The following is a 27,704-nucleotide window of genomic DNA, read 5'->3' as shown; positions in this document are numbered from 1 at the left end:
TAGTGTCTATTACAGTCATTTGCTTTGGGATCTTAAAACCGTTTCTTTGGGTTTCCAGATGAAACTAAGTTCACCATTGTACCAGAAATCACTTTTGAAGGAGATACGGTAACGCTGATGTGTGAGACCGACATTTTGTCCTCTAATGTGTCCTGGCACCACATTGAAAGGCACTCTGACATCCAGAACAGCAGCAGATTCTCCGTCTACACCTTCGTGCTCAACAACATGACCTCAATATCGCGCCTCACCATTTACAACGTCACTAAGGAGGACTCAGGTGGGCTTCCATCCAATAACCGGTGCAGGGAAGAGAACAAAGAGCTTACAAAGAAACAAGCCATGGAATGTATACATGGTGTTTTCCTCTTTGAAAAGAAGTCACCAGGCTCAACTTTTCATAATTAAAAATGAATCCCATAACATATGAGTAAGCAAATAGAGCCTTGGAGACAAAAATAGATTTCTACATTTACCAAGGGCTTAGGAGTTAGAAACCAAGATAAAAATCTGACTTTTGTTTTTCATTTTTAGAAAATTTTAAAGAGCTTTGTTGAATTAAAATTGGCATACAATAAGCTGTACGTACTCAAAGTGTACAGTTTAATAAGTCTTGACATATGTACAGACCTGTGATGGTCATCAGGACCATCGCCCTCCATCACCCTCACCCAGTTTTCTTGCATTCCATTGTAATCTCTCCTTCCCTCCAAAACAACAGAAGCAGAAGTTTTGAACCTGATGTTCCAGAATTTAATAACCCCGTAGTAACCCAGATGCGAACAGGGGGGCATCTTTTTTCTCTGACTGAGAAGTTGGGTTGCAGTTACATGGGTCTTTTTTCATCTTTATTGATTCTGATTTTGCCACCGAGTTAAACAGAATGCCTAATCATCCAGTGTTCTCACTCTCCTTTCTACCTCTTCCATCTCTACACATTTTTTTTCTTACTAGCAAAGACTGAGATTTCTGCTCCTTCCTTGGAAAATCTCTCTAGTCATTAACCTGTGGCATCAGAAATGCTCTGCATTGACCTTCTGCACTTCCTGAATGTGTCTTTAGGGTTGTTTTTAGAGCAAGTCTTGGACGCTTTTGAAAACAATGTTTCCTGATATACTGTCATGACACGCGAGACCAGGCTATCATTCTTCTAAGGAAATACATACACATGGCAATTAAAAAATGCATTTGTATGTTCTATGTAGGTGAATATATTTGCAAGCTGACAGTAGATATTTTTGAATATGAGTCCAGAAAAAAAATGGATGTTATATCCATCGGAATTTTGGCAACTGAAGAAATGAAGGTGACGTGCAATAACAACCCTGTATCTTTGAACTGCTGCAGTGAGATTAATGCTAATTGGAGCATGATAGAATGGAAGCAGGAGGGGAAAATAAATATTCCAGGTAAGAATGTTAGACGTCCTTTTGCATATATATTTTTGCCTCTTGGACAAGTAAAAATGGGAGATGCACTGGGTAGAAAAGGAAATGTCAGATAGCTGTTTTTTCCTGAACTTCAGACTGTGAAAAAGTACTAGGCTTAATGCCAGCTCCAGCTTAGCTATTCTAGAACAACATTCCAAAAATATATGCATATGAGTGTCATGCTTGGGTTATAGACAAGATCCTGGCAGAGAAGACCTGATGACTTCAGACCATAGGATCTCCCGCCTGTAGAAAAGCTTGCCCCACCTTCCCCTCCTCTTCATCTTCAGCAAAGAGCTAAGGATGAGGTCATTGGCTTTGCTCTAGAGGCTGACTTGGAATTTCTCTTTTCTGTGTCCCTTTTCCTGGTGTTTATCTTACTCATGTCTCCGCCTCTGTATTCTCATTCTTTGGTATTACCTAATTTTGTGTCTCTGATTTCTTTAATCTCTCTGTGTAGACCTGTTTGTCTTTCAGTTGTTCCATGTCCATTTTTGATCCTGCTTGGCTTCCTTTTACATCTAAGGTATTCCTGGAAGTTCTCCACCCTCCAGTATATACTGATGAATGATAATAATAATAACAAATTAAAAGAGCAACACTGACCCTGTTTTGTATAACAGTTTATGATTAGCCAGTTTTGAGAATATGTTATCACTTTTAATCGTATTTAACCTTGATCACACGCTTGAAGCTGGCATTTTTGCCTCCACTTTGCAAATAAGGAAATTGAGGTCTACATTGACTTATTCAAGGTTGTCACAATTAGAAAAAAAAGGATGAAAGAAAAAGACTTGCCTCAGGTCTTCTTTCACAAGACCAGTGTTTGCATTGGCAAAACTATTTTTCCCATGCCTGATGAGCCAGTGCTACAGTAGGCTGAACTGACAGAGTTTGTTCTGAAGCAGAAGATTGTTTTTTGTCTAGAAATTTCACGTAACGAGATCCAATCCTTCCCTTAAGAAATGACAATTTCACATGTTCCTTTCTAAACTAAAAAAAACCATTAAAATAAAATGTAGTTTCACCCATCAGAGTGGTAAGGCTCTAGTTTATAGAGCCTTTGCTACCAGACTGTGTTAAGTCATAAAAAAATAAAATGATGATGAATTTCCATGCGCCTTTTCCTGAGCACATCTATTTGTGAAGCATATTTCACCTGCCCCATTTGTATTTTACTTTAAATATTCCCAAGAATGGGAAAGGCATCTGGTAACTGCTGAAAATGTTGACACGTGATACATTTAGTCACTTCCTTGATTGTTCAGGAAGAGGAGGTGTAGGCACCCTGGAGGAACTGCCAGATGGGAGAAAGACCTTGCAGTGTTCCCTTGGTACTGACTTAATAAGCGGTCAGCTCTGAGAGGTGAAGAAGCTTGCCCTCTGGCAGAGGAACCAGGAAGTCTGCAGTGCAGATGCTCAGGGACCTCTCTCTGGCCACCACCTCTTCAGACATTCCTAATATCCAGGACCGGTGAACCGTCGGACAGCAGAACAATGGCTTTCCTGCCACAGGGCTGGCCACCTGGGGACCTTCCCTAATGAACTTAGCCTCTGCCTTCAGCATCTTGCCTTCCTCCCTCCCACCCCCACCCCTGAAGTTCTCTCGCTCTCCAAATTCCACGAGGTCTTTAGCACCCATTTTTCAAGGTCAGTAGGAAACAATCAAGCAAAATAACTCACTCCAAAGCATATGGAACTGAAGGTACTACCTCAGGTCAGAAACAGGCATTTCATTTTCAAAACATGAGGGATAAGACAGAAAGAAAGTCATCAGCTTAATAGAATTTCTAGCATTAAGAAGTGGTTTTTTTTAGAATGTGGAAGGCTTTTTGGAGTTTTGCAACTCATAAGGCAGCAACTCATGATATAAATGGTAATGGTACAGAAGTAATAGTATTGATACTGCTACTACCGCTAGGAATAGGAGAGGTACTCACAGTTACTATTATTAGCATCTAAGTTTGCCCGTATAGGGTACTAGCGCCGCCTGCATGGAAACAGATTGACGAGCTGGGGAAAGTGATGAGCAACAGACTTTGTAGTGTCACCATAGCTCTTACGTGGTGTGATAATAAAAAATAATGGAGCTGTGGGGTGCCTGGGTGGCTCAGTCATGATATTGTAGTTTGTGAGTTTGAGCCCCATGTCGGGTTCTGTGCTGACAACTCAGAGCCCGGGAGCTTGCTTCAGATTCAGTGCCTCCCTCTCTCTCTGCCCCTCCCCTGCTCGCGTGCTCTCTCTCTCTCTGTCTCTCAAAAATAAACGTTTTAAAAAATGGAGCCTTAATTCTCTCCTTGTCAACAAGTTAGAACCATTCCCAAATGAGTTCATAAACTTCTTCATGGCCCTGCCTGCCATACCCAGTGCCCATTGCCATGCAGAGTATTTAGAAAACAATTGAATCTTTAGAAGAGGGTGCCAGTTCCCTCTTGGCTGACAGACATTGGGTGACATTAGAGGGAACAGCTTTAAACTCCACAATCCTCTTTCTTGTGTCTTTTCTTCCCGATTGCCCCGCTGAAATGTGTAAGCATGAATTATTGTGTGTGCTTGCGTCTTGCCTCACATGAATTTTATCTTTGGTGTTTTTGTTTTGTTTTTGTTTTTGCACCTGAACAGGGCATCAGTAACAGAGAAAGAAGGGAGACTGGTTGTTTTTCTTTACTGAAGAAAGTGGCTTTGGAATCACTTCATGAAGTGCCACTAGAGGCAGGCTGGCTTCCGGGTCTGAGGCGAGTCCTCCATAGAGAAGCAGCTGGAAATAGTAAATGGCATTGTCAGTGGTCATGCTCACCATTCCTTGGCACGTGGGGTCACCCCAGGTGTTTATTAAGAAGACAATCATGTCAGGATCTCCAGGCAGAGGCATATTTTCTTGGATTTTGCAAGAATTTTTGTTGGGCAGAGGGGAGTGAGGACCATGTCTTTAGTCCAGTTCCTCATTTTGCACAGAAGAAACTGAGGCTTTCTGTGTGCTGCCCCATATCCCCCCAACAATAGCAAGGGAGGCGCCCCCATCTCACCAACTGTTCTTTCTCCTCCTCAGTCTCTGTGTATTCCTAATGATGCCATGGACAAATCCAATTTTTAAAATTTTTTAATGTTTATTTATTTTTGAGAGAAAGAGACAGAGTATGACCAGGGGAGGGGCAGAGAGAAAGGGAGACACAGAATCTGAAGCAGGCTCCAGGCTCTGAGCTGTCCACACAGAACCCAATGTGGGGCTCAGGGGATCATGACCTGAGCCAAAGTCAGATCTTAACCAGCTGAGCCACCCAGGCCCCCCAACAAATCTGATTTTAAATAGTGATTCTTCTACTTGTGGGAATGCCCACAGAATTGAATATAAGAAAAAGAAAAAACTTTAGTCAAGTCTTCTGTTCTGGAAAAATCCTCCTTATGATCCGTGCTCTCCAGGAAGATAATACCTAGTCCTGAAAAGCTGCAGTCCCCTCTCTGCCATGTGCCTTCTTCCTGACATCAGGCAAGTCATGTCACTTCACTGATCCCACTGTTACCTGTAAAATAGTGATATGCTACCCAATTTTACAAAACTTTTGTGAGGAGTAAAACCAAGATGATAAATTTAAATATTTAAAACAGAGATGAACACACTGAATCTGCCACAAGAGCAGTTGTCTGATAATGATGATAGTTCTAAACTCCAGGCCTCACTTTTCCTCATTGAGTCGGGAAATCTTGGAGAGATAGCAACTAGGCTTGAGAAGCTAATTTGTGATGGCATGCCATCTCTTCTCTAGAAAATGCAGCCCCAACTTATTAGCCACATTTGGTACCTTCCAAGCAGGACCCTGAGGGGCAGAGCCCAGGTAGTGGATGAAACACAATGTAAATGCTGCCAGTCCGAGGTCCTACTTGTGTTTTCTGGGCCTTGGAGCCTTATTTCCGCTCTTTCTGTACCTGCTTGTGTCAGCCTCCCAGAACACAGTATCCCCCGGCCCCTCCCCATCCCCTGAACAGCAAGCAGCTGCTTCTGGGCTTTTCGTTTATGGCCATGGTTTTCTGATTTAACTATAGAATTTTTCTTCAAGGAACATCTTGTAGGGTTGTGTGACACAGGATTTCTCAACCTGACATTGGAGGCAGGATCATTCTTTGCTGAGGGGAGCTGTTCTGTGCCTTGTAGGGTGTTTATCAACATCCGTGGCCTCTACTTACTAGATGCCAGTAGCGCTCCCGGTTGTAACAATCAAAACTGTCTCTGAACAATACCAGATGTCCCCTGAAAGCAAAATCACCTCTGGTTCAGAACCATATGTCCAGTATCCAGAGAAGGTCAATAGTGGAGCCACTTGAGTTATGAATGGGGAGTCCACATAGCTTATGGCCCTTCCACTCCCCACCAAGTCCTGGCTCCTGAAGCAGAATACTGGAACACCACATTCTCCCAGGAGTATTGATGCGCACATACAGTTTCCCCACAGAACACTCCAGCCACCATTTCTGTCCTTCAAGGCCTAGAGCAAACCTCCATTCCTCACTGAAATCATCCCTAGTCTCCCAAAGAAACTCCCCCCCTTTGATCTCTGAAATATACTTACTTCCCTTTTATGAAACCTCTCTACTGTGTACTATAATTATTTGTGTACATCTCTTTATATATCCATCCTGAAAGTTCATTGTCTTGCACATCAGTTTGATGGTTGACCTGGGCCTCGAAAGATAATTAAGCATCAGTGGGAGGAAGGAAGGAAGGAGACTGTTCCCGGTGTGAACACAACCATCTGCGCATGAAGCTATAGGGCATGTTGTAGGCTTAGGACATGATGTGTTTTTTAAGAGAAAGGTATAGAATGAGATAAAGAGTATACAGGCAGATTGATTTCATACCCTGAATAAATACACATACCATTTGAAGGAGATTCTTTCTTATTTTGTACATGATGTTAAGATTTAAAGGTAAGAGGAGAGAAGTCAGGTGATTAGAGCTGAATTTTAGAGAAAAATAATTTTGGGGGCCCCAGGGTGGTTCAGCTGGCTAAGTATCTGACTTTGGCTCAGGTCATGATCTCACAGTTCCTGAGTTCAAGCCCTGTGTCAGGCTTTGTGCTGACAGCTCAAAGCCTGGAGTCTGCTTCAGTGCCCCTCCCCTACTTGTGATCTGTCTCTCTCTCAAAGATAAATAAACATTAAAATAATTTTTAAAAGGAAGAATAATTTTAAGGTAGTGTAGCCAATAGATTAAAATAGAGATTCAGTTATAATTGGATATAATTGGCAAATAACAGAAAATGGGGCCTGGGCAAGTGACCATGGTTTAGAGTATGTATGACAGTTATGAGATGTTTCAGAGGAATAAGTCAGAGATTTTTACAACTGAGTGGGAGTGGAATGGAGGAAATGCAAGTAATTGAATATGGCTTTATGACTTTTAATTCTGGGAGTTGCCAATGGCAAGAGAAGAAACAGAAAATGTGAAGGTTTTGTCCAGAGAGAATAAAGATTGGTTCTTAACGTGTTGATTTGGAGGTACCTAAGATGTGAAATCAATGCTTGGGAATATGTTTCTAGAGTTTCCAACAAGAGTGTTTCTCTTACAGATAGTCAGGAACCACCTACATACAGAATCTAAAACAGGAGCCGTGGGTGTGAATGAGCTTGCCCAGTGAGACAATGGAGAAAAAGATAAGGAAAGAAGTGACTATCAGAATGGTTGGGGAGAGGGAACATAGTTATTTGAAAAGAGGACAGAAGGAAAGCAGCCTGGGAAGGAGACCTAGAAGAAGAGATGAGCAGAGAAGAAGCAGGAGAGACCTATCGAACTGAGTAAACCAAGTCACGGAGAAGGTGGCCCACAGAATGGGATGCTGTTGTCTGGGGAGCTACTGGATATGGGAAGGAAGATGTCACATTTGGTCTTAAAGGAACACCTGAGATGGAGTTTAGGGGGGAGAAGGCAAATTGCATTGGTTTGATGGGAGTTGTCAGTGGAAGACCACGGATGGTACATATGGACCATGGTAGGAAGAGGGGAAGGAAATGCAGTAGTGGCTACAGAAGCTTTCAGATTGGGGAAGGGTTGTTTTCGGAAGGAAAGGCTTGCATAGATCAGACGCCTGATGTGAAAGAACAGGAAGGAAAATTCAAGTCACAAGGAAGGGCACAAAGATAAAGGACAGAATGAGGCCCTGAAAGAGCTGGAAGAAGTGGGTTTTCAAAGAACAAGTGGAGAGGTAAGCCTTAGAGCTGACGCTTGTGCCTCCGAGCTTGGAGCTAATCCAATCAGGTGGGTGAAGATGGAGATTGTTTTGGATTCCCGAACCTTTGGGGACTGGGGAAGAAAGCTGGTCACGTATTAATCAGAGTTTTTCAAACATCAGTGGTCATCCCACCAAGGCTGGAAAAGATGCATTTATGTCGGAACTGACCAGAAGGCTTATTACTTTCCTTGATTGTTGGAAGATTTGACGGTATTTGAGGAAGCCCGATGGTGGTAGGCAGGGCTGGAGGAGAGGGCTGGAAGAAGGGAGGGAGTTAGAGAGCCATTAACGAGAAGTAAAGATGGTGGGGTTGGGGGGGATGGCAACTTGGGAACAGAAAGGAAAATTTGGAAGAGGAGGCTTTTTTTTTAATGTTTATTTATAATTGAGAGAGAAAGAGAGAAACAGAGAAAGAGAGAGAAACAGAGAGAGAGAGAGAGAGTGCAAGCCTGTAAGCCAGGGAGAAGCAGAGAGAGAAGGAGACACAGAATCTGAAGCAGGCTCCAACCTGTCATTACAGAGCCTGACACAGGGCTCAAACCCACAAACCATGAGATCATGAACAGATGAATGAATTCAGATGCTTAACTAACTGAGCCACCCAGGTGCCTCAGGAAGAGGAGGTATGTTGAAAAGGAAACCACTGGTAACCTGCAAAAGCATGAAGGTGCAGTTTCCACAGAAGCATACAGGCTAATAAGAGGGAACACGTTAAGATAAAACATTTCTCTGATGAGACAAGTATCACATGCTCCAGGCTTGTTTCTTTCTCCTTTCAAGTCTAAATAATCTGACATCTTTTTTTCTTGCAGTTGAAATCATGTCCAAACACCTTGCTTCTCTCTCTCTCTTCTTTTCACATTCCAGCGACCATCATTCATGGTCTTTGTTAGGAACAGGCCCCGACCAGGGGCTGTTCTAAGTGTTTTTGTATACTAACTCATTTGTGCCAACTGCAGTCCTGGACCCTAGATATTAGTATTTGTCCCCATTTTATATCTGGAGTAACAGCAGCACAGAGCAGTCTGGTGACTCACTCAACACGACCCTGCTTGTAAGCGGTAACCACCATAAGAATCCTCCTTCTCCAAAGAGAAGACACCTGACTTAAATAATAACTCCATGTCACTGAGTTGGCCTCTTTGCTTCTAAATCGAAGAGTTGCCCAGCTGTGATGGCAAATGAAATGCTTATGTCACTGCAGGAAACCCTGAAACAGACATAGATTCTGGCTGCAGCAGATACACCCTCAAGGCCGACGGGACGCAGTGTCCAAGCAGACTGGGTGGAATGAAGGTCATCTATGTGTGTGAGTTCATCACCGAGCATGGAGCCAGAGGCAGTAAGAAGATAGAAGTGACATTCACCTCCGTGGGTAAGGACTCCTCTACAAGGATCTTTGGCTTTGCACCTCAAGCCAAGGGCCGTCAGTCCCCTGGGAATATCCATGAGCAATAAGGCAGGGCCTCCCCTGGTAGTGGGGGTGTGGTTGGGGTAAATCACAAATGGGAGACAGAAGAGGATTTCCTGGTCTACCATTTACAGTCAGATGAAGTCATGTTTTAATGCATATGTGGAACTTGAGAAACTTTACAGAAGACCATGGGGGAAGGGAAGGGGAAAAATAGTTTCAAACAGAGAGGGAGGGAGGCGAACCATAAGAGACTCTTAAATACAGAGAACAAATTGAGGGTTGATGCGGGGTTGGGAGAGGGGAAAATGGGGGATGGGCATGGAGGAGGGCCCTTGCTGGTATGAGCACTGGGTGTCGTATGGAAGCCATGAGTCATGGGAAATCTATCCCCAAACCAAGAGCACACTGTGTATACACTGTATGTTAGCTAAGTTGACAATAAATTGTTTAAAAAAAAAAAAACAAATTCAGATGAAGTCTTTAAAGGAAAGGAGGATGGGCTGCGACGCCGTGGCTGTAGGGAAGCCCACGGTCTGCTTTGCGTTGATAAGGCAGAAGGTGGACGGGAAATACAGTTTCAGGCTTGGATTAGTTCTGTTTAATCACTGAATTTCTAATGAGGGTAGTGCCCCTAATTTTCCCCTTTCCCCCCATAATCCCATCCTCCCTCACTGAATTCCAGTAGCCTGGCTCACTGCCTGCTACCCTTCACCAGCTCCTGCATCCTTCCCTTCCACTCCACCTGTTCTAGAGAGGGTGCTGCAGAAAGCTTTAAAATTCTGATACTTCCTCGTTATTTTACACTTGTCATGAGTGGGTTTTAGCCTTTTGATTGAGTTAGGTTTCTTAAAAGTGTCGTTTCTCCTCCCCGTATACTAAAACATGACAATTTACCCCTATCTGCAAAAACAGGGTAGTCAAACTTGTTTGTCCACCATCTTACAAAAATAACGAACTACTTAGACAAATCATCAGGCCCCCGTGAACAATTTGGAGAAAGGGCTCCTATGAACAATACTTATTAGTCTTAGTCACAATTCCTGCTTTTATGACTTAGCATTGTTACAAAGATCAAGGCTGTGTTTATCTGAAAATGTTACTGCCCCGGATGAGTTTGGGGGTCTTTAGAGCCATTATTTGCAATTGTCTAGAGTGGGAGCCGTTATACGCTTCCAGTTTTGACTCTGAGTTTTATGGATTATGTGGGACTCAGGCTATCTTAGAAATGTGTTTAGACTTCATGGAGAACCACTGGTCTATTAGTTTGGACCTCACCTGAGAATCAAGAGGAACACATTCATTGGTCCATGAGCCTCTACCTTTCCACTCTCAGAAACCGCCAAACTTGTAGAAAGGCATCTCTACCCAAGATCCCTGCAGCCACGGAGGGCAGTGGGAGGGACACAGCAATCCATACTTATGGAACTTGAGGGCTGTATCTGAACATCAGGATCCCAGCTTCTGTTGGGCACAATGGGAAGTTTTGATTGTGTCCAAGAGTAAGATGTGACAGTGATTGGAAAAGCAGTCTGGTATCAGTGGGCTCAAGGCGTGAAACGTTTCACTTATAGAAGATCAAAGTGCATGGCATTTTGAAATGTCAATGACATACTCAAAGAAGAGTGGAAAGAGAGGAGCAGGGGCAAGCACAGTGGAATGTTCATGTAAGCTCTTACATTTGTAAGGGTCTGGTTAACATTTTTGTTAAATAATTCCTCACGAACATAGGAGTTAAGTCAACACTCCTAAGTTTGCAACCTTTTGCCCTGCTGATCATCAGGAGATAATTCCAGCCACACTGGGGAAGTGCACGAGCTCCTAAGGCATGTGATGGAAATGAGTACAGTTCAGAGCACCACCCGGAACAGCCTAGAAACCAGTAAAACCCAGGAGCAGCAAGGTACCAGTCCCGCATCGACACAATTAGAGTGAGGACGGCCCATGCTTTCTGTCTCTGTCTGAAATTTCACTCATGTGTTGATGTCACCAGAAAGACTAAACGTTGTGCCTGTTGTTGGTTTTTCTTTTGTCTGTTTTGTTTGCATTCTTTCAGCCAACATAACAATAACCCCGGACCCAATTTCTGTTTCTGAGGGACAAAACTTTTCCATAAAGTGCATCAGTGATGTGAGTAACTATGATGAGGTATACTGGAACACTTCTGCTGGAATTAAAATATACCCAAAGTTTTATACCACGAAGAGGTATGCTGATGCAGCAGAGTCAGTACTCACAGTGAAGGCCGTGACCCGGGAGTGGAATGGTGAGTGACAGAAAATGGACCCTACTCTGCTGCCGAAAACACCCTACGAGATGGGCCATTTCTGGAGGGCCTATCCTGTCCTGGAATGTGCCTGTTCATCACATTTCATGCAAGAGACCTTTAGGGCAAGATGTCCACTATCTCTATTTTACAGATGTGGAAACTGAGGCTCAGAGAGATTACACCTAGGCTTCTACACCTTAAGTTGCAGAACCAGGACTGGAACTCATCTCTGATTCAAGAGTCTGTGCTCTTGCCATGAAATTAAGAAGATAGCTTTAAAAGTAGTTTCACCAGACTTTTAGAAGTTTTTCACCTAATCATGATGTAAAAAAAATCTAGGTAAAGGATTTATATGCTTAGCTCTGAAAAAGAGAACATTTTTATTTCTTATTTATTGCTACCCATTATTCATGTTGGTAAGAAATACAAATATTTGGAGGGGAAAAAAGAGAATTTGATAGAATGGCTCTTATAATAGCAATTAATAAGTCCTTAATATGTGATAGGCGCAGTGCTAAGTATTTAAGTGGATTAGTTAAATTAAAACAATAAACCTAGGTACTAGTAGTATAGTGTCCCCATTTTACAGATGAAGGAACTGAGGCCCAGTGAGGGTAAGTAAAATATCTGAGGTTATACACCTGGTAAATGGGAGAGCCAGGGTGAAACTGAGACTGTCTGGCTCCAGTGGCCAACTTCTGACCAGTCTACTCTGAAGCCTTTCATTTAACTATAAAGTTAGTCAGTCCAGGTCCTCCAAGTCCCAGGTCATCTTTATTTGCCCATATAAGGCATGGGCAGCACTGTAGAAATACCTAGTCATTCTTTGGCTGGCCTTGGTCTTATATGGTCAGAAAATGGGAGTATTTTTCTCCAATGCTGGACTTATACCTACTCTAATTGCTCTTTCCTACTGAGGAGCCATAACTGAGAAGAAGCTATAGCTTTTCCAGTACAGTCTGTACTCAGGTACTTAAGAAATCTATTGTCATCTAAACTGACCACACTTTTATTATATACTGAATTTAAGTTTCCCTTCCTCCCAACAGAGATTGAAAGGGGTTTGTTCTCTGTCTTTGTTCTAGCTGTTTTCCCTCAGGCTAACTGCTGCTCTGGCTGCTTTGGAGTTGGGGCAAAAAGAGGGAATGTAAAGAAAATCAAAGGGTCTGACTCAACTGTAGGCGCTGTTATAATCTTCCGGCACTGTCCCTATGGCACCTGTTCAGGTGACGGTTCATCCTCTGATGGGCCCTACCATAAAGTCCACTGGGAGAAGGTCCTCTCCAGGAGCTCAGACCAAGTACTGTGCCCAGTCCACTCCACCTCACCAAGCACTGGTCACAGGCTACTCCCACTGTAGCCTCCCCTCTGTACCCTGGCAAAGCCAGCCAGCCTCTCATCGCTAGACTTTTCTAGATAGAAGTCAGACATCAGATATCTAACTCCAGAGTCCACAGATGAAGCTCTCTCAGGAACTTTAGCCTTCCCCTTCCTCACTTTTTGGTGGTGTCACGGTGCCCTGAAACCTGGGGAAGCTACTCACTCAGACATGGGGAGAGGGGACATCTCCACACTTCAGTGCTCCATCTGGTTGACAACTCCCCTCAAAGAACACCCCATCTCAGCAAACACCAAAATTCCCATTTTTCCTCCTGGGTTCGGAAAGAAGCTTGGGAGTGATATTGGGAACGAACCTGCTTTGAAATGTAATTCCACAACCATAAGTGTATAACTTTGTTTAAGCCACTTAACTTTATTTAAAATTTTATGTAGGCTATTGGTTGGTCCTTCAAATACATAAAGAACCCAGGAGGAGAGGTGATCAAACATTTCCTTGTCCAATGTCCATCCAGGAAGCTGTGATGTGCCCTTGCCCACACTTGACAGGGAAATTTAATCCTCTTCTTAACCTTCCCAGCAAACGCCATTTTGGAGCAGTGATCACACTCCATCTCATTTCTGTTTCCTTCTACTCAGGAACCTATCATTGCATATTTAGATATAAGAACTCATACAGTGTCGCAACGAAAGACGTGACTGTTTACCCGCTGCCTTTAGAGCCAAACATCATGGTTGATCCCTTGGAAGCCACAGTCCCATGCAAAGGTTCCCATCACTTCAAGTGCTGTGTTGAGGAGGATGAAAACTACAAAGTCACTTTCCGAATGGATTCGCTGTCCTTTCTTGCAGGTAAGACAGAATTGCTGCTTTGTGAGGCATATCTCATTCATGTGGAGTCTAAACATCTCATTTTAAAATAGAGGTAAAGAGACATGAAGATTGCATTAGAGACAGAATGTAACAGAGTGAACCCCATGAAACTTTATTACCTTCTGTTTTGCTATGTGACCCATGGCTTGTTGGATTGTGGCAAAATCTTGAGGCTCTGTGAGGGTGAGTGAAGTCCATTCATTTTCCATTGGTTTTAGTGTGAGCGATTGGAGACACTGTTAGGATACTTTCACAGGCCTTCTACTTCCTCAATATATCAGACTAGATATTCCGGTAGTCTGTCCCCTCACACTATGAATCAGCATGCCATAAAAGCACCACAAAAATAATTTTAAAAATTCACAGTTGAACATTCAACACAGAGGCCAAGAGCATAAAGAAAAAACAAATAGAAATGCTTTAGTACTGCTGGGCCTTCTCTGCAAGCATCTGCCAGTATCAGAAACCCAGCACCTCGGGTTTTAAGGCTCTGAAAGGCACACAAGAGAAGGCCTTGCTCTCTGTGCAGTAACTTAAGGCACCCTACATCACCAACACAATGTCAGGATCCTCAAAGGGTGAGATGCTGACTCAGTAAGAGGCTAAACAGAAAAACAAAATTTGTCTGCCAGAGTTAAGAGGTGGGCAAAACTTTCCCCTGAGGATTGTAACTGTCCTGTCTCCATTCAGGTTTGGGTTTGAATTTATACTACCTATGGGGTCCAGGAGCTCCACACTGAAGAGTGACTAACTTAAAATGGTCTACCAGTAGCACCCGAAGTTACCTGGCAAAAAAAAAAAAAATCAAATCCTCTAAGGTAGAATATACCCTCAATCCATGGACCTCAGGATTCCTACAGATTAAGGTCAACCAAATTTGAGCTCACAACCCCAAATCTCAAAACACAGACACCTTCTTGAAGGATTTACAAGCTCATTCATTCTTTGAACAATTACTCATGGACATGCCCATTGCAAAACACAAAGGAGTCAATGAAAAGAAGACAAAAGAAGGTGGGGCACATATACTGATATCTAGCTGGAACTTTCATGTCAGAAAAGACAATGGATATAACATTAAATTTCCAAAATGAGCAACTCAGATCAAAAGAACACTGAAAGTTCAGAAAAGTAGAACCCAATAAAGATGAGAATTTAGAGAAGGCTGTATGGTAGAAGGGTATAGAATTAATCTGGATACTGAAGTATTTAAGCATTTCAACAGTCTATGTTTAACATGCATGCATTCAAGTCTCTCTACGTGCCAAATGCTGAGCTAGGCATTGGGAGATGCAGTGATAAATAAAGATAAAGATAAAGATGCAATAAAAGATAAAAAGATGTAATAAAGATAAAGATGCAATAAAAATAAAGATACTTTCTCTCCAAGACTTTATGGTCTAATGGAGGAAACAAGTCCATAAAGAGGTGACTCTAAACCAATGTGGTGAAGGCAGGACAGAATAAATGCACAGGACATGCTGGGATTTGGACAGGCAGAAGGAGGAGAGAGAAGCTGAAAGGCATTCTGATTGTCCAAACTGTATGGGCACAGATTTGGAGACATGAATGGTGGAGGTAAAGGTTAGGTGAGCACAGTGTAAATGTGGGCTGACTTACTTCTAGGCTAGAGGCATTTTTAAAACCATATCAAGAATGAATATGGTGCATTCCTTGGAAAAGTTTGGACACATTTATCCATATTGGATTATCTGAAAAAATGTGTGCTTTGGATACTTATCTTGTGACTTAATTCAATGATTCTGTCTCAGAAAAAGAAGTCAATGGAAAGCAAGTGTGCTACAAATACAATTTCATGGCGAGCTCAGTTTCCTGGTGTCCAAAAAAGCTTGACATATTTTGTCACTTTACCAATGCTGCCAATAATTCAGTCCAGAGCCCTTCTATGAAGCTTAACCTGGTTCCTGGTAAGTACATTTTAAATTGTTTTAAAATATTATAGTCATGACAATTTATTCATTTAGTCATTCATTCCTTCATTCATCCATTCAATAAATATGTACTAAGCACCTTCATGGGGGCAGACCTTGGGCTCAGGGTAGGGGACTTGAAAAGAACTAAGCCCTGTTGACTAGCCTCAAGCATGGGGGAAAGATGGATGTGTTAAAAAAAAAAAAATGTTATTAACATCTAATGCAGGAAAGGCTGAACTAGAGATGCTATGGGCAGTCGGAAGAGGCTTCCAGGTTTAACTCTGCTAGTGATGATGGGGAAGAAACAATCAAGAAAACCTTATGGATGAAGCCCTATTTCAGAGGAGTCTGGGAAGCTAAGCTCTGTACTGGGCAGTGCACAGCATCTTTGTGCGGCTGAGATCCCTTTGAATTTTCAGCAAAGGAAGAGTGTCCCAATTAGACAAGGCTACATGAAAAGAACCAATCCATGAAATAGGCAACTATCTTTTCCATCCTTTGTCATCACTGGGCCAATGTCACCCCATGTATTTTCAAGGTAGGAGGTGATGGTTTCTGGCCATTTCTGTAATAGCCCATGACCAGGAACTCTCCCCAAAAGCAGCAGAGAGGCAAGTGAATAAAGGATGGTCCTGGACTTCCACAAGCAACAATCCCCTCCCCTAGAACTCTTCTCTGTAATAGCACCTCTGATATCCAAAGGATTCATGGCTCTATCACCAATCATATTTGGGTTTACTTAGTGATTTGTGTTAATTTTCACATGTACTGGTAATTGAGCTCTGGACATCAAAGTAGGAATTTAGAGTTCCCCATCTCTCTGAGTCACAGTCCCCTGACCCTACTAAGCACACCTCTTCATGGAGGGGCGGGGGGCAGCCAGACCATTTCTTTGTTGTCTCCCATGCCGCCATCTCCACCCAGGACACCTTTTACTCACTTATCTTTGTTCTTCTCCTCTTTCCTCATACCAAGTTTGATTCCACTTCCTTTTCCAAGTAGAAACTACTTAGTATTTCAAGATTTTATACAGTGATTGAGAACTTAAATCTAAATTTGTAAGTTGGTTACAAAGGGATCTGCTCATATGAGAATCAAGGTCCCCTGGAGATTAGAGATTCTTTGACAAATGTCATTTTCCCATTCAAGTCTGGTCTTGAGTAGACATGAAATGGAGTCACTTCTAAGGGAAGCCCGAAGGAAGAAATGTTTACAAATATTGCTGAGAATATTCAGGTCATGGGTACCTGGAATTCCTACCATTAATTAAATATTTGAATTAAAGCAATGCCTCTCAACCCTGACTGCACACTGGAACCACCAGAGAAAGTTAAAAAATTGCCAATGTCTAAATCCCAGCCCAAGAGGTTCCTATATTTGAGCAGGAGTGAGATTGGACATTGGTATTGTTCCAGCTCCTCAGGTGATTCTAATATGCCAGAATTGAGAATCCCTTGGATTAAGGCATTATGTTCCTAAAGATTCCTAGTAACTTGATTATCTCTTATCTGGATGAGCACACATTAAACTCTCCTTATTTTTCCATGGCTTAGATTTTATAGGCAGCAGAGAAAAGATTTCTGGGGATTGGAAGTGGGGATAAGGCATAGAGGAAATAAATTCTGTTAGGAAAAGCAAATGCAGATGAAAGTCAGATTTGTGTTGAAAGCACTAAGATTAGGGGTTTTGAAAAGTCAGGTGTGAAATAAAAAAGTGGGTAACTGAAAAGGTCATTGAAAGCAAAGAGAAAAATGAATTAAACATCGATATTCTACCTAGACCTGACCCTATTTTGACTATCTTTTCTCCTCCTTTCAAATAGTCCCTTTTATTTCCATGTTTCTAATGCAGGAGAGAAGATCATGTGCCAAGATCCCATAATAGGTGTTGGGGAGCCTGGGAAAGTCATTCAGAAACTGTGCCAGTTCTCAAATGTTCCCAGCAGCCCTGGAGGTCCCACTGGCGGGATCATCACATACAAATGTGTAGGCTCCCAGTGGAAGGTGAAGAAGAATGGCTGCATCTCTGCCCCAATAAATAGTCTGCTCCAGATGGCCAAGGTGATCTTTAAATCTTTGACTCCGAGAGCTCTTGTTTGGGAGATCTTTCTAGCTTATCATATTTCTCAGCAAATGAGCCTTGGGCTGGTTTGTGTTGCTCCCAAAGCTACTTTTATTTGTTTATTTTCAAAGAAGATGCAAACCTAGAAATGCTTTACATCTTCCTTACATACAAATATAGAGATAATAAAATATGTATTCTGCTCTAGGACCAGCTGTATACCTACACCTTGACTTCTCAGTGCCTTGTTTCTATTACCTCCAAGGTGCAGGTAGAATTATCGTCTCTTACCACTCTCCTTTGAATAATCTTGTTATCAAGCAAATAGCTCTAATCTTTTCAGAAAAAGGAAAAACAAAAAATAAGGTTAATTGGTGCAAAAAATATATATACTTGGACTTTATGCTTTTACAGGTCTGAGATTTCCTCAATCTTAAGAGATAACCCTATACTAATGGAAGATTGAACTGGCCTGCCTCTCTTACCTACAAAAGGTTACTGCCATGTGGTAGGGGAAAATTCCTTTCTTTTCATCAGAATAAATGTTACCTCATACTGAAGTTGCTGAGAGTAGAGACTCCTAAAATGCCATGAATGACAATAAATCAATCTTGATGAGGAAACTAGGGGAGTTATACCTAGTGGTTATAATTAATGACATCATTAGTCACATGATTCCAAATGCTCTCATCCTTGGAAGAAGAATTAAGGAAAAGGGGTAATATTGATTTGTGTCTCATCTGATTATCTTCTGTCTCTTCTCTTGTCTTACACTAAATTCATTAAAATGCCTACTAGGTACAAAGCATTACTGTAGGTGCTATCAGGGTAAAGAAACCAAATCAAAATTTGGTCTCTGATTTGCTAGAGAACACTATCCAGTTGGGTATTTATATAACATTAATTTTGGTTACGATAATCAGGAAAGGTCTGCTCAAAAAACTTGGCATCTGAGTTGAAGGATACATCAGTGATACAAATTTTCCTAATCAAGAAAGATAAAAATATTATAATTTGAACTCCCTGTTGGGCTCTGGTCCCAATTCTAGATACCTAGATTTATTTTCAATGGAAAACAGGCATGTTGGTCTATCATGCTCCATTTGATTTATACATTCAAAATATATTTATTGAATACCTACTATGTGCCAATTTGTATGGTTTATACTATGTGAGGCATTATAGAATATCAGAAGAAATAGAACACATTTCATATTATTAAGGAGCCTATGATTTAATTGGAGAGATATTAGAATTAAATCACAAGATGACGTTGATAGAAATGTACAAATGTAAAGCAAGTTAAATAACAAACACTTATGCATTCAGAGGAAGAAACTCCCCTAGGCAGCAATACTCATCAGAGTTCTTTATGGAGGAGATTGAATTAGAATTTTTTAATTATAAGAAGTTTAATTAATTATATAATCATAACATAGGTAGTTAGATAATTAGAAAACAGAAGTGTGATCATTATAGATAGGGTGACCATATAATTTACCATCCAAACCAGGACATATTTTGAAAATAAAATAAGGTACTAGTAATCATTACATTGGGACAGCAGATATAAAACAGAGCTGTCCCAGGAAAATTGGGATGGACAGTCACTCCTCCAATGGTCCGCAAGGTAAGTGATGAGAAAAAGCAGATGGCAGAGTGGCTTCCATACAAACCAAGTGATGATTTACTCATTTTTAATCTAAGTCTCTAGCAATCATATCTACTCTTTTTTTTTTTTAAAGAAACTAGTCATCAAATTAGCATGCATTTTACTGTTCTCCTTCTATGGGTGAGGTCTTATGAAATCTTCTAGTCTGAATAGCACACAGATTAAATTAGGAGATAAGTAAATTATCTTGTAGGATATACTTCTAGGAATGGAGAAAAAAGGAAACCATGGATGTAAGAGATTTTCATCATGCAGGATTTGATGACCGGACCAACTGGCAAGTTTTTTATTTGTTTGTGTTGGTTTTTGTTTTACTAGGCTTTGATCAAGAGCCCTTCTCAGGATGAGAAGCTCCCGACATACCTGAAGAATCTTTCTATCAGCACCGGCAAGGTGAAACATGAAGTCAGCGCATTTCCTGGGAGCCTGGGGGCCATCATTAACATCCTTGATTTGCTCTCAACAGTTCCAACCCAAGTGAATTCAGAAATGATGATGGTGAGTTTGTTTAGGGCCTTATAGGAGTTTTGGGTCTCATCTTTTCATTTTTTGGGACTTGCAGTTAAGATACATAACTTCCCCCTCCCCTACTGCAGCTCCTTCTTTGTCTTCTCCAGACCAATACTCTGGATATTGGGGTCAGGTAGTATGCTTTGTCAGCTATGGTTGTTAGGGTCACAGGGAGTGTTTCTAGTATTCATTTTGGGCTCTTAAAAAGAGTTCTTTAGTGAATCTCTATCTTAGTTTCTTCATTAAAATAGAATGAATTCTTATCTGCCTCCTAAGAAAACCAGTAATTAAAGGTTTTCAGGCTATGTACAAGGAGGGATTCTCAAAGGTCTAGCACTAAACATGAACTTTGATGCAATCAAGATTCCGAGAGAAAAGGAAATTCACCCAGGATTCAAGTGAAGAGTTCAAATGAAGAGACTTTAATGGAAAAGATACTTACAGAGGTAAAGGGGAAAGGAGAGGAAAGAGTGTAGCTACAGCAGAGGGAGAACGAAGCCTTGGAGGAGGGGTCAGTATCAGTAACAACAGGACTAGACCACAGATTGTTGAGGACAGTATGTTTGTGTAGGGGCAAGGGTGTGGCTGTGGTGGGTAGTAGGAAAATGCATTTCAGCTTCTTTCTTCTCTCCCCACCCCCATCTCCTGCCAATGTTTCCCACTGTGCAACCAAGCCAGAGGCATCTGGAAAGTAGCTTGGGTAACAAGGGTCCAAGGAGGTTATGTGGTCCTGGGGCTACTGTCAGAAATTGCCACACACTGGATGACTTACCATGACAGGAGCTTATTCTCTCACAGATCTCAAAGTTAGAAGTCTGAAATCAGGGTGTCTGCCAGACCATGTTCTTTCCGAAGTCTCCAGGAGAGTCTTTCCCTGCCTCTTCCAGCTCCGTGTAGTTCCAGCATTCTTTGGCTTGCAGCTGCCTCATTACACCTTCCAACTTTGTTTTCACATGGCCCTCTCCTCCTCTCCATTTATCTTCTTCTCTTCTGTCTCTCAAAATGATACTTGACATTGGAGTTGGGGACCCACCTAGCTAATCTGGGATGCTTTCCTCTCAAGATTCTTAACTCAATTACATCTAAGAAGACCCTTTCACCTATGACCTATGTGACCTGTGAAGATCACATTCATAGGCTGTGGGTATTAGGACATGTTATTTGGGGGACCACCATTCAATGAACTATACGGCTCATAGTTTCAGACTGAACAGAACAGGGCAAAGAAGGGCATAGAAATTATATTGAGAGATGGCACCAATGGAAAATGACAAGCCCAAGTTTATGGAAGAGAAAATCAAAATGTTTAGCAAAAAACGAATGATTTCTTTGCCAACAACTTGGTGCTCAGCAACTACTTTGCCTTTGCTGGTAAACTATCACCCTTTACAGGCTTGAGATTTAAAGTGAAATAAAAAACATTAATAAACCTCTACCACCCTGCTGAATTGGCCTTGGTGGGTGTATGTGTGTGTGTGAGGGGGTGATTCTTGGTGAATCACCAAAGGCTCATAGTCTCAGGGATACATCCTCTGCTAACTCCCTGCTGTAGAAGGTAGGGCACAGATCCTCACAGCCTGGGGATTTTTTTTCTTCTCTTTTCCTCTTGCCTGTACCCATTCAACCAGTTCCCAGGGAGATGTTCTTTTTACTCTTTTTTATGAGAATTTGAAAGAATTCTGAAAGAATTTGATTGGTTTGACCCCATGCCATGTCAATTACAGCACGTTCTCTCTACGGTTAACACCATTCTCAGCAAGCCTGTCTTGAGTGCCTGGAAGGTGGTTCAACAGCAACAGACCAACCAGAGCTCCCAGCTACTGGATTCAGTGGAAAGATTTTCCCGAGCATTACGGCCAGAAGATAACACCCTTTTGTCCATCAACCAAACTAATGTGCAGATGAGGAGCATGGTAATAAAACCTGGCCATCCAAAAGCCTACAAACAGAGCTTTGTTTTCGCAGACTCAGACCTGTGGGGCAATGTGGCCATTGAAAACTGCCAATTGGGAAACTTGCAACGAGATTCATCTATTGTCACTGTGGCTTTTCCAACTCTCAAAACCATCCTCGCCCAGGATGTTCAAGGAAAGAATTTTGCAAACAGCTTAGTGATGACAACCACCGTCAGCCACAACATAACCATGCCATTCAGCATTTCGATGACTTTTAAGAACACCAACCCTTCAGGTGCAATACCACGATGTGTCTTCTGGAATTTCAACCTCGCCAACCACACAGGGGGGTGGGATACTAGCGGGTGTTATGTGAACAAAGTCGATGAGGACAGTGTTTCCTGCATCTGTGACCACCTAACATCATTCTCCATCCTCATGTCCCCCGACTCTCCATACCCTGGTTCTCTCCTGGAAATACTACTGGATATCATTTCCTACATTGGGTTGTGCTTTTCCATATTGAGCCTGGCCGCCTGTCTGATCGTAGAAGCTGTGGTGTGGAAATCAGTGACCAAGAATCGGACTTCCTCTATGCGCCACATCTGCATAGTGAACATTGCCGCCTCCCTTCTGCTTGCCGACGTCTGGTTCATCGTGGCTGCTGCCATTCATAATCATCATCACCCACTCAGTGAGGCAGCCTGTGTGGCCGCCACCTTCTTCATCCACTTCTTCTACCTCAGTGTCTTTTTCTGGATGCTGACTCTGGGCCTCATGCTCTTCTACCGCCTGGTTTTCATCTTGCATGACACAAGCAAGTCCATTCAGAAGGCTATTGCATTTTCTCTTGGCTATGGCTGCCCTCTTGTCATTTCAGTCATCACGGTGGGGGCCACCCAGCCCCAAGAAGTCTACACAAGGAAGAATGCCTGCTGGCTCAACTGGGAGGATACCAAGGCCCTGCTGGCCTTCGTCATTCCAGCACTGATCATCGTGGTGGTGAACATGACCATCACGGTTGTGGTCATTTCCAAGATTCTGAGACCTTCCATTGGAGATAAGCCAAGCAAGCAGGAGAAGAGTAGTCTGTTTCAGATCAGCAAGAGCATCGGGGTCCTCACGCCACTCTTGGGGCTCACCTGGGGTTTTGGTCTTGCCACTGTGTTCCAAGGAAGCAATGCTGTGTTCCATATTATATTTACTCTCCTCAATGCCTTTCAGGTAAGTTCTGCAGTACAGGTTTCTCAGGAAGTATCTGTACTGGTGGGGCAAATTAATGATAGAAACACAAACAGGGGTAGGAATGGGGAAGGATTTCAGTTCAGAGAAGGCCCTAGCCCTAAAGAGCAGTAATTACAAGCACTCAGTAACATAGAAGGGACACATTCCTCAGCTCCCATGGAACCTCATACCTCTTATCACTGGTATTATAATTTAGTTGCATGCATGACTCTCTTTGAAAAGCCCTGATAATACACATAAGAGGAAAGTCCCTTCTCTACACAGGATTTTGCTACGTATCCAACATTATCATGATGCCACCCATTATCTCCTAATTGAAAATACCACTATTAAACCAAGTAATCTTTCTAGTTAAATTTCTACAAAAATTAAATGAGCTCTATCTTCGTGGGGTCAGGGATAGCATCTGTCTTATTTATTGCTATATCCTTAGTACTACCTAAAAGAGACCTTGACCCAGAGTAGGGGCTCGATAACCATCTGCTAAATAAAATGAATGCTATGTACCACATAGTATGTTCTCTAGAAACATCTGCAGAAAAAGGAAGAATGGATGCCCTATGCAAGATAGACATTCTTCTCTATTATAATAAAATGAAAAAAACACACTCTTCAGGTGCCTGGGTGGCTCAGTCAGTTAAGCATCTAACTCTTGGTTTTGGCTCAGGTCATGATCTCATGGTTTCATGAGTTCAAGCCCCATGTCTGGCTCTGCACTGACAGTGCAGAGCCTACTTGGGATTCTCTGTCTCCCTTTCTCTTTGCCCTTCCCCCACTCATGCTGTCTCTGCCTCTCTCAAAATAAATAAACTTAAAAAAAAGACACACTCTTTGCTCTCCTGTGGCACATAAATAACTGTAATGTATGTCCAATTATTAGAGGGGAACTTTAACAGAGCTGTAGACAACAAGCCTTTGGCACACAAGGAAGGGAATTCTTAATTCTGATTCAACCAGTGGGTGGATGGAGAGACGGCAGTGGTCTGGAGATGAAATTGAGACATTGCCCCTATGTTCATGCCAAATCCTAAATTCACTAGGCCCCTGGCCTCAAACTATATGGCTCATGTCTAATGAAGTTTATAGTATGGTTTGACTACAAGGGACTGATGATTTCAGCCCAGGCCCCAGGTCTTCATCACAACTAAGTGAGCACTGCTAGAGACATGAGAGACGTACTTAATAGCATAACCAATAGGACTTCCTGTTCACAAATGGGGATGAGGAAATAGAATGATATCCTTATGACATTATAACACTGTAACATTTAAGGTCTCTTGGTGTGGCCCTCCTGCATCCTTTTTAACATTATTATCTACCAGACCCATTTCATAAATACAGATGTGGGAAGAGATAGTACAGATTCAGTGCCAGGTTAACAACACTTCCTATTTTGCTGGGCAATAGAATATGATTAGAATCATACTAAGTTATAATCATAATTTTAAATGATAAAATCATAAAATTAAAATGTGCTTCCTACCAATTCTTTTTTCAGGGGCTATTCATTTTACTCTTTGGGTGCCTCTGGGATCAGAAGGTAAGAACAATCACAGTTTCATGCTTCCAGAAAAGTCCGAAAGTTTTGTGGTGTGTTGAACTTATGAGGCTTCCTTTAAACAATTGCAGGTGCAGGAGGCCTTGCTGAAGAAGTTTTCACTGTCAAGATGGTCTTCTCAGCACTCAAAGGTGAGCCTTTCCTTTGTAGAGACTTTGGCAAATGCTTCCCTCTCCACACCCTGGTTCACCATAGATTATCCCACTGTTTTTGCTTCTCACCTGATTCTGCCTATTGAAGTGAGCCACTGAATGATCACTAAGATGCTGTCCCATATCTTTAAGTAGGGGTCAGTTAGCACAGATAATGTCAACTTGAGGTAAAAAATCAAAATTCAGTGGGAAACAAGAAATCTTCTGGGGAAATTGAAGACAACAGAGAACACACTGTGAGGAATAATGCATAAATTTTTGGTAGTTCATTTTGGAAAGTAGCGATCACACTCAAACATATTTGACTGCTTTCACATACCAGAAGATACTAAACCCTACTGAACAGTAAAACATGTATTTGAAAGTTATTTTCCTAATTCTGATGAGAGTCCTGTATTTCAAGGTGGCTCTCCTACTTGATTTGTTTGAAGTAGAAATTCATGCTCTTCAGGCTCTCTTTCAAGTGGAATGAGAGATGCAGGTAGGGACCACTAGAGGGCAGCAAACGAATCATCCTAGAGATCGAAATAGGGCTTTGGTCCAACATTTGCTTGGTAATTGTCTTTTTTCTCTTTTTCAGTCAACATCCCTCGGTTCATCTACACCAGTATTTTCTATGAGTTCTCCAATATCAAGAAGATTTAACAATTTGTTTGGTAAAACAGGTACGTAGCGACCTCTGGGTCACTCCTTGGAGTACTTAGTTTGGGTTGACTTGGACAAATTTGCCCCGATGTGAAGTCTCACGCCCTTACTTTCCCACTTTATGACATTTACGTACAATAGTCTCATTTGGGACAGAGGTTAAATGCAAGAACTTGCTTATATTTTCCCAAACCACCAGCAGGTTGTAGACAGAGAAACTGCCTTCAGTGGGCACCTCATAATAACTTAAAAAGGATAAGATTTGGAGAATCTAGACAAGTCTGTGGAGAGCTGTCTGTCAAAACTGTATCAACCACAAATGCAGAGTTCATTGCTATTCGTGTTAAATAAGAATAGGCAGGTCATGTTTATAGGTTAAGGTATGGCAAAAAATATATATTTAGAAAACTCTACAATCACAGGCTGTGGGTTTCCTTTCCCTTTTTTTCTCTTTTTTTGGAGGTGTGCTTGTTTTACATCCGGGCACTTATAAAACGGTGCATGCATATAGGAGGAGTCAGCCAAGTTAGCTCTTCTATTAGGAACATGCCCAGTTCAATTGCTGCCTTGGAGGTATAAAATCAATAATGTTATTGACTTTGGGCAATGGGTCTTAGCTAGTCTGGCAGGTTGAAACCTCTGCCCACTATGCCCCCCGCCCCCAGGAAAATAAGCACCAGAACTCCTTCCAGCTTCTTGAAACTGAACAGATCTAACAAATGCAGAATCTAGAAGTGTCATTATTCCAGACTAATTTTGAGAATGCCTACCATTTGTTAAAACTCCAGAGGACTTGGTGTTTTTGGCTTCGATTTGATGCATTACTCATGAAACTGGAGGACCTCCCCTTTTGATTTTGAAAGTCACTGATGGTACCTGCTGTGAAATTATCAAATCTTCAGGGTATAGCACAACCCCTGCCCTTGGCCAGCCCTGTTACTAAAACATGTTAACCCTTCGCATCCAGGTTAAAACTCTGTGAAATGCTTCTACAGAATCAGAATTACACAATATGTAGGGCCAATAAAATATGTTCTTTGTTTTTGAATCAGTCAGATCAAATGTGGAATTAGGGCTCTGTTTCTGAGGTCCCAGGGCCTGAGATTTCCAGTCACTGTCATTGAATGACCTCTCAAAGGTTATTAATGCAGCACCATGTTGGCCTGCCTAAGGGTCCCATAATCACTGTAACTTTGGTTTATGTTGTCAGCAGCCCCACAGGGCCCCCCAAGCAGTGATGGCAACCTTGTTAGCAGCGGCAGCTCACCAATCTGATGGTAGGGTGGGCACCGTGTCCCCTCCTTGCCCAACACCACCCCCACCCGCCCTGTGCTCAGCCCCCACCACCTGCTGACACCAGCCTTTGTGGTTGCTCAGTGGCTGCCCCCCTTCAGCTGCACTTATTGGCATCCCCTGATGTCTGCTTCTTTTCCAGTCCTGTCTTTTCCTCCCTTGTAACTTCTTTCTCTTCTTTTTCCCCATCCCCCATCCCCCTGACCTTCCAGCTGGGCCTCTGGGTCCCTCCCAAGAGCTTCTCAAGTCACTTCAATCCCAGGGGACCAGGGAGGTTCCCTCACCTACATGTCCCCAGGCCCGTGCATGTGGTGGCATGTGGAGGGCTGCCCAAGTTCATACCTCCCTGTCCTTTGTAGAAATCTGGCTGCTGGTTTGATGGGAAGTAGTTAGAGCTTGTCTCGTGGGCTGCCGCGCTCGCTTGAGAACAACAGCTTGGTTCTCCAGCACTTCCGGTCCTGGGAGGCGGGCAGGCATGGGTGTGTTTCCAGGCATGGCCGTGCTTACCTGGCTCATCGGTTAGAGCTCCCGTTGGGCCATTAGGAGAAGTTCACACTACAGTGACCTTGAAGTCTTGTCCCTAAAGCGGAGCTGCTGCTCTGTTTTTCAGGAACGTACAATGTTTCCACCCCAGAAACAACCAGCTCATCCTTGGAAAATACATCCAGTGCTTACTCGTTGCTCAACTAACAACAGGAAAATCCCCCCATATTTAAAGGACAGCGGATGCGCTCTGAAAAAAAATCCTTCCAAAGCCATGGGTAAACTGTCTTCTCCACAGGCTTCTTGAAGCAGATGCTGAAGAGACTTTTTCATTAGGGAAGAAGCTTTCTTTCATAAAGACGGACTAAAAGTCATTGTTAAGTTTATTTGCTGCCCCACCCCCACCTCTTGTGTGATACTAAATGTGTATAGTATTTAAGTGAAATGCAAGTCCCTTGAGGCCCAATTTCCCCATCTGTATTGTAAAATAGGATTTCAAAGAGACATATTTCCTTTTCACGTGTTGGGCACAAAAATAAGCTTTGATTAAAATAATAAGTACAAGGCTAGTACCTAGGAAATACTTCAGCAAATGTTAAGAAGAAAAGAAGGAAGGAAAGAAGGGAGGAAACAGGATAAAAGAAAAATATAGAGAAAAACGTTAAAAACTGCATTGCTTCCATGTTAATGCGATTATTTAGACACTGCCAC

The 27,704-nt window shown here is 42.3% G+C and overlaps 1 protein-coding gene across 7 annotated transcripts in view; it reads left to right on the top strand.

Moving 5' to 3' along the window:
• Positions 1–27,367, top strand: part of ADGRF5 (adhesion G protein-coupled receptor F5) — a 99,067-nt gene extending 71,700 nt beyond the window's left edge. For 4 of the 7 annotated variants that reach the window (XM_029945253.1, XM_029945251.1, XM_029945249.1 and 1 more), the window contains exons 9-22: positions 59–280; positions 1,206–1,409; positions 8,859–9,029; positions 10,849–10,968; positions 11,122–11,331; positions 13,312–13,524; positions 15,318–15,473; positions 17,331–17,539; positions 19,531–19,710; positions 21,447–22,841; positions 24,361–24,402; positions 24,492–24,551; positions 25,153–25,237; positions 27,121–27,367. In XM_029945253.1, coding sequence (XP_029801113.1) covers positions 59–280; positions 1,206–1,409; positions 8,859–9,029; positions 10,849–10,968; positions 11,122–11,331; positions 13,312–13,524; positions 15,318–15,473; positions 17,331–17,539; positions 19,531–19,710; positions 21,447–22,841; positions 24,361–24,402; positions 24,492–24,551; positions 25,153–25,237; positions 27,121–27,200 — 3,347 coding nt within the window. In that variant the 3' untranslated portion in view covers positions 27,201–27,367. Of the gene's footprint in view, positions 1–58; positions 281–1,205; positions 1,410–8,858; positions 9,030–10,848; positions 10,969–11,121; positions 11,332–13,311; positions 13,525–15,317; positions 15,474–17,330; positions 17,540–19,530; positions 19,711–21,446; positions 22,842–24,360; positions 24,403–24,491; positions 24,552–25,152; positions 25,238–26,427; positions 26,495–27,120 lie in introns of all 7 variants that reach the window. The other 3 variants (XM_029945255.1, XM_029945254.1, XM_029945252.1) reach the window with 2 other exon arrangements.
• Positions 27,368–27,704: the final 337 nt, after the last annotated feature.

Source organism: Suricata suricatta, chromosome 7 (assembly GCF_006229205.1).
Source record: "Suricata suricatta isolate VVHF042 chromosome 7, meerkat_22Aug2017_6uvM2_HiC, whole genome shotgun sequence".
Taxonomy (NCBI): Eukaryota; Metazoa; Chordata; class Mammalia; order Carnivora; family Herpestidae; genus Suricata; species Suricata suricatta.
Note: the sequence above shows the minus strand (reverse complement) of the source record. Positions and strands in the feature narration are given on the sequence as shown.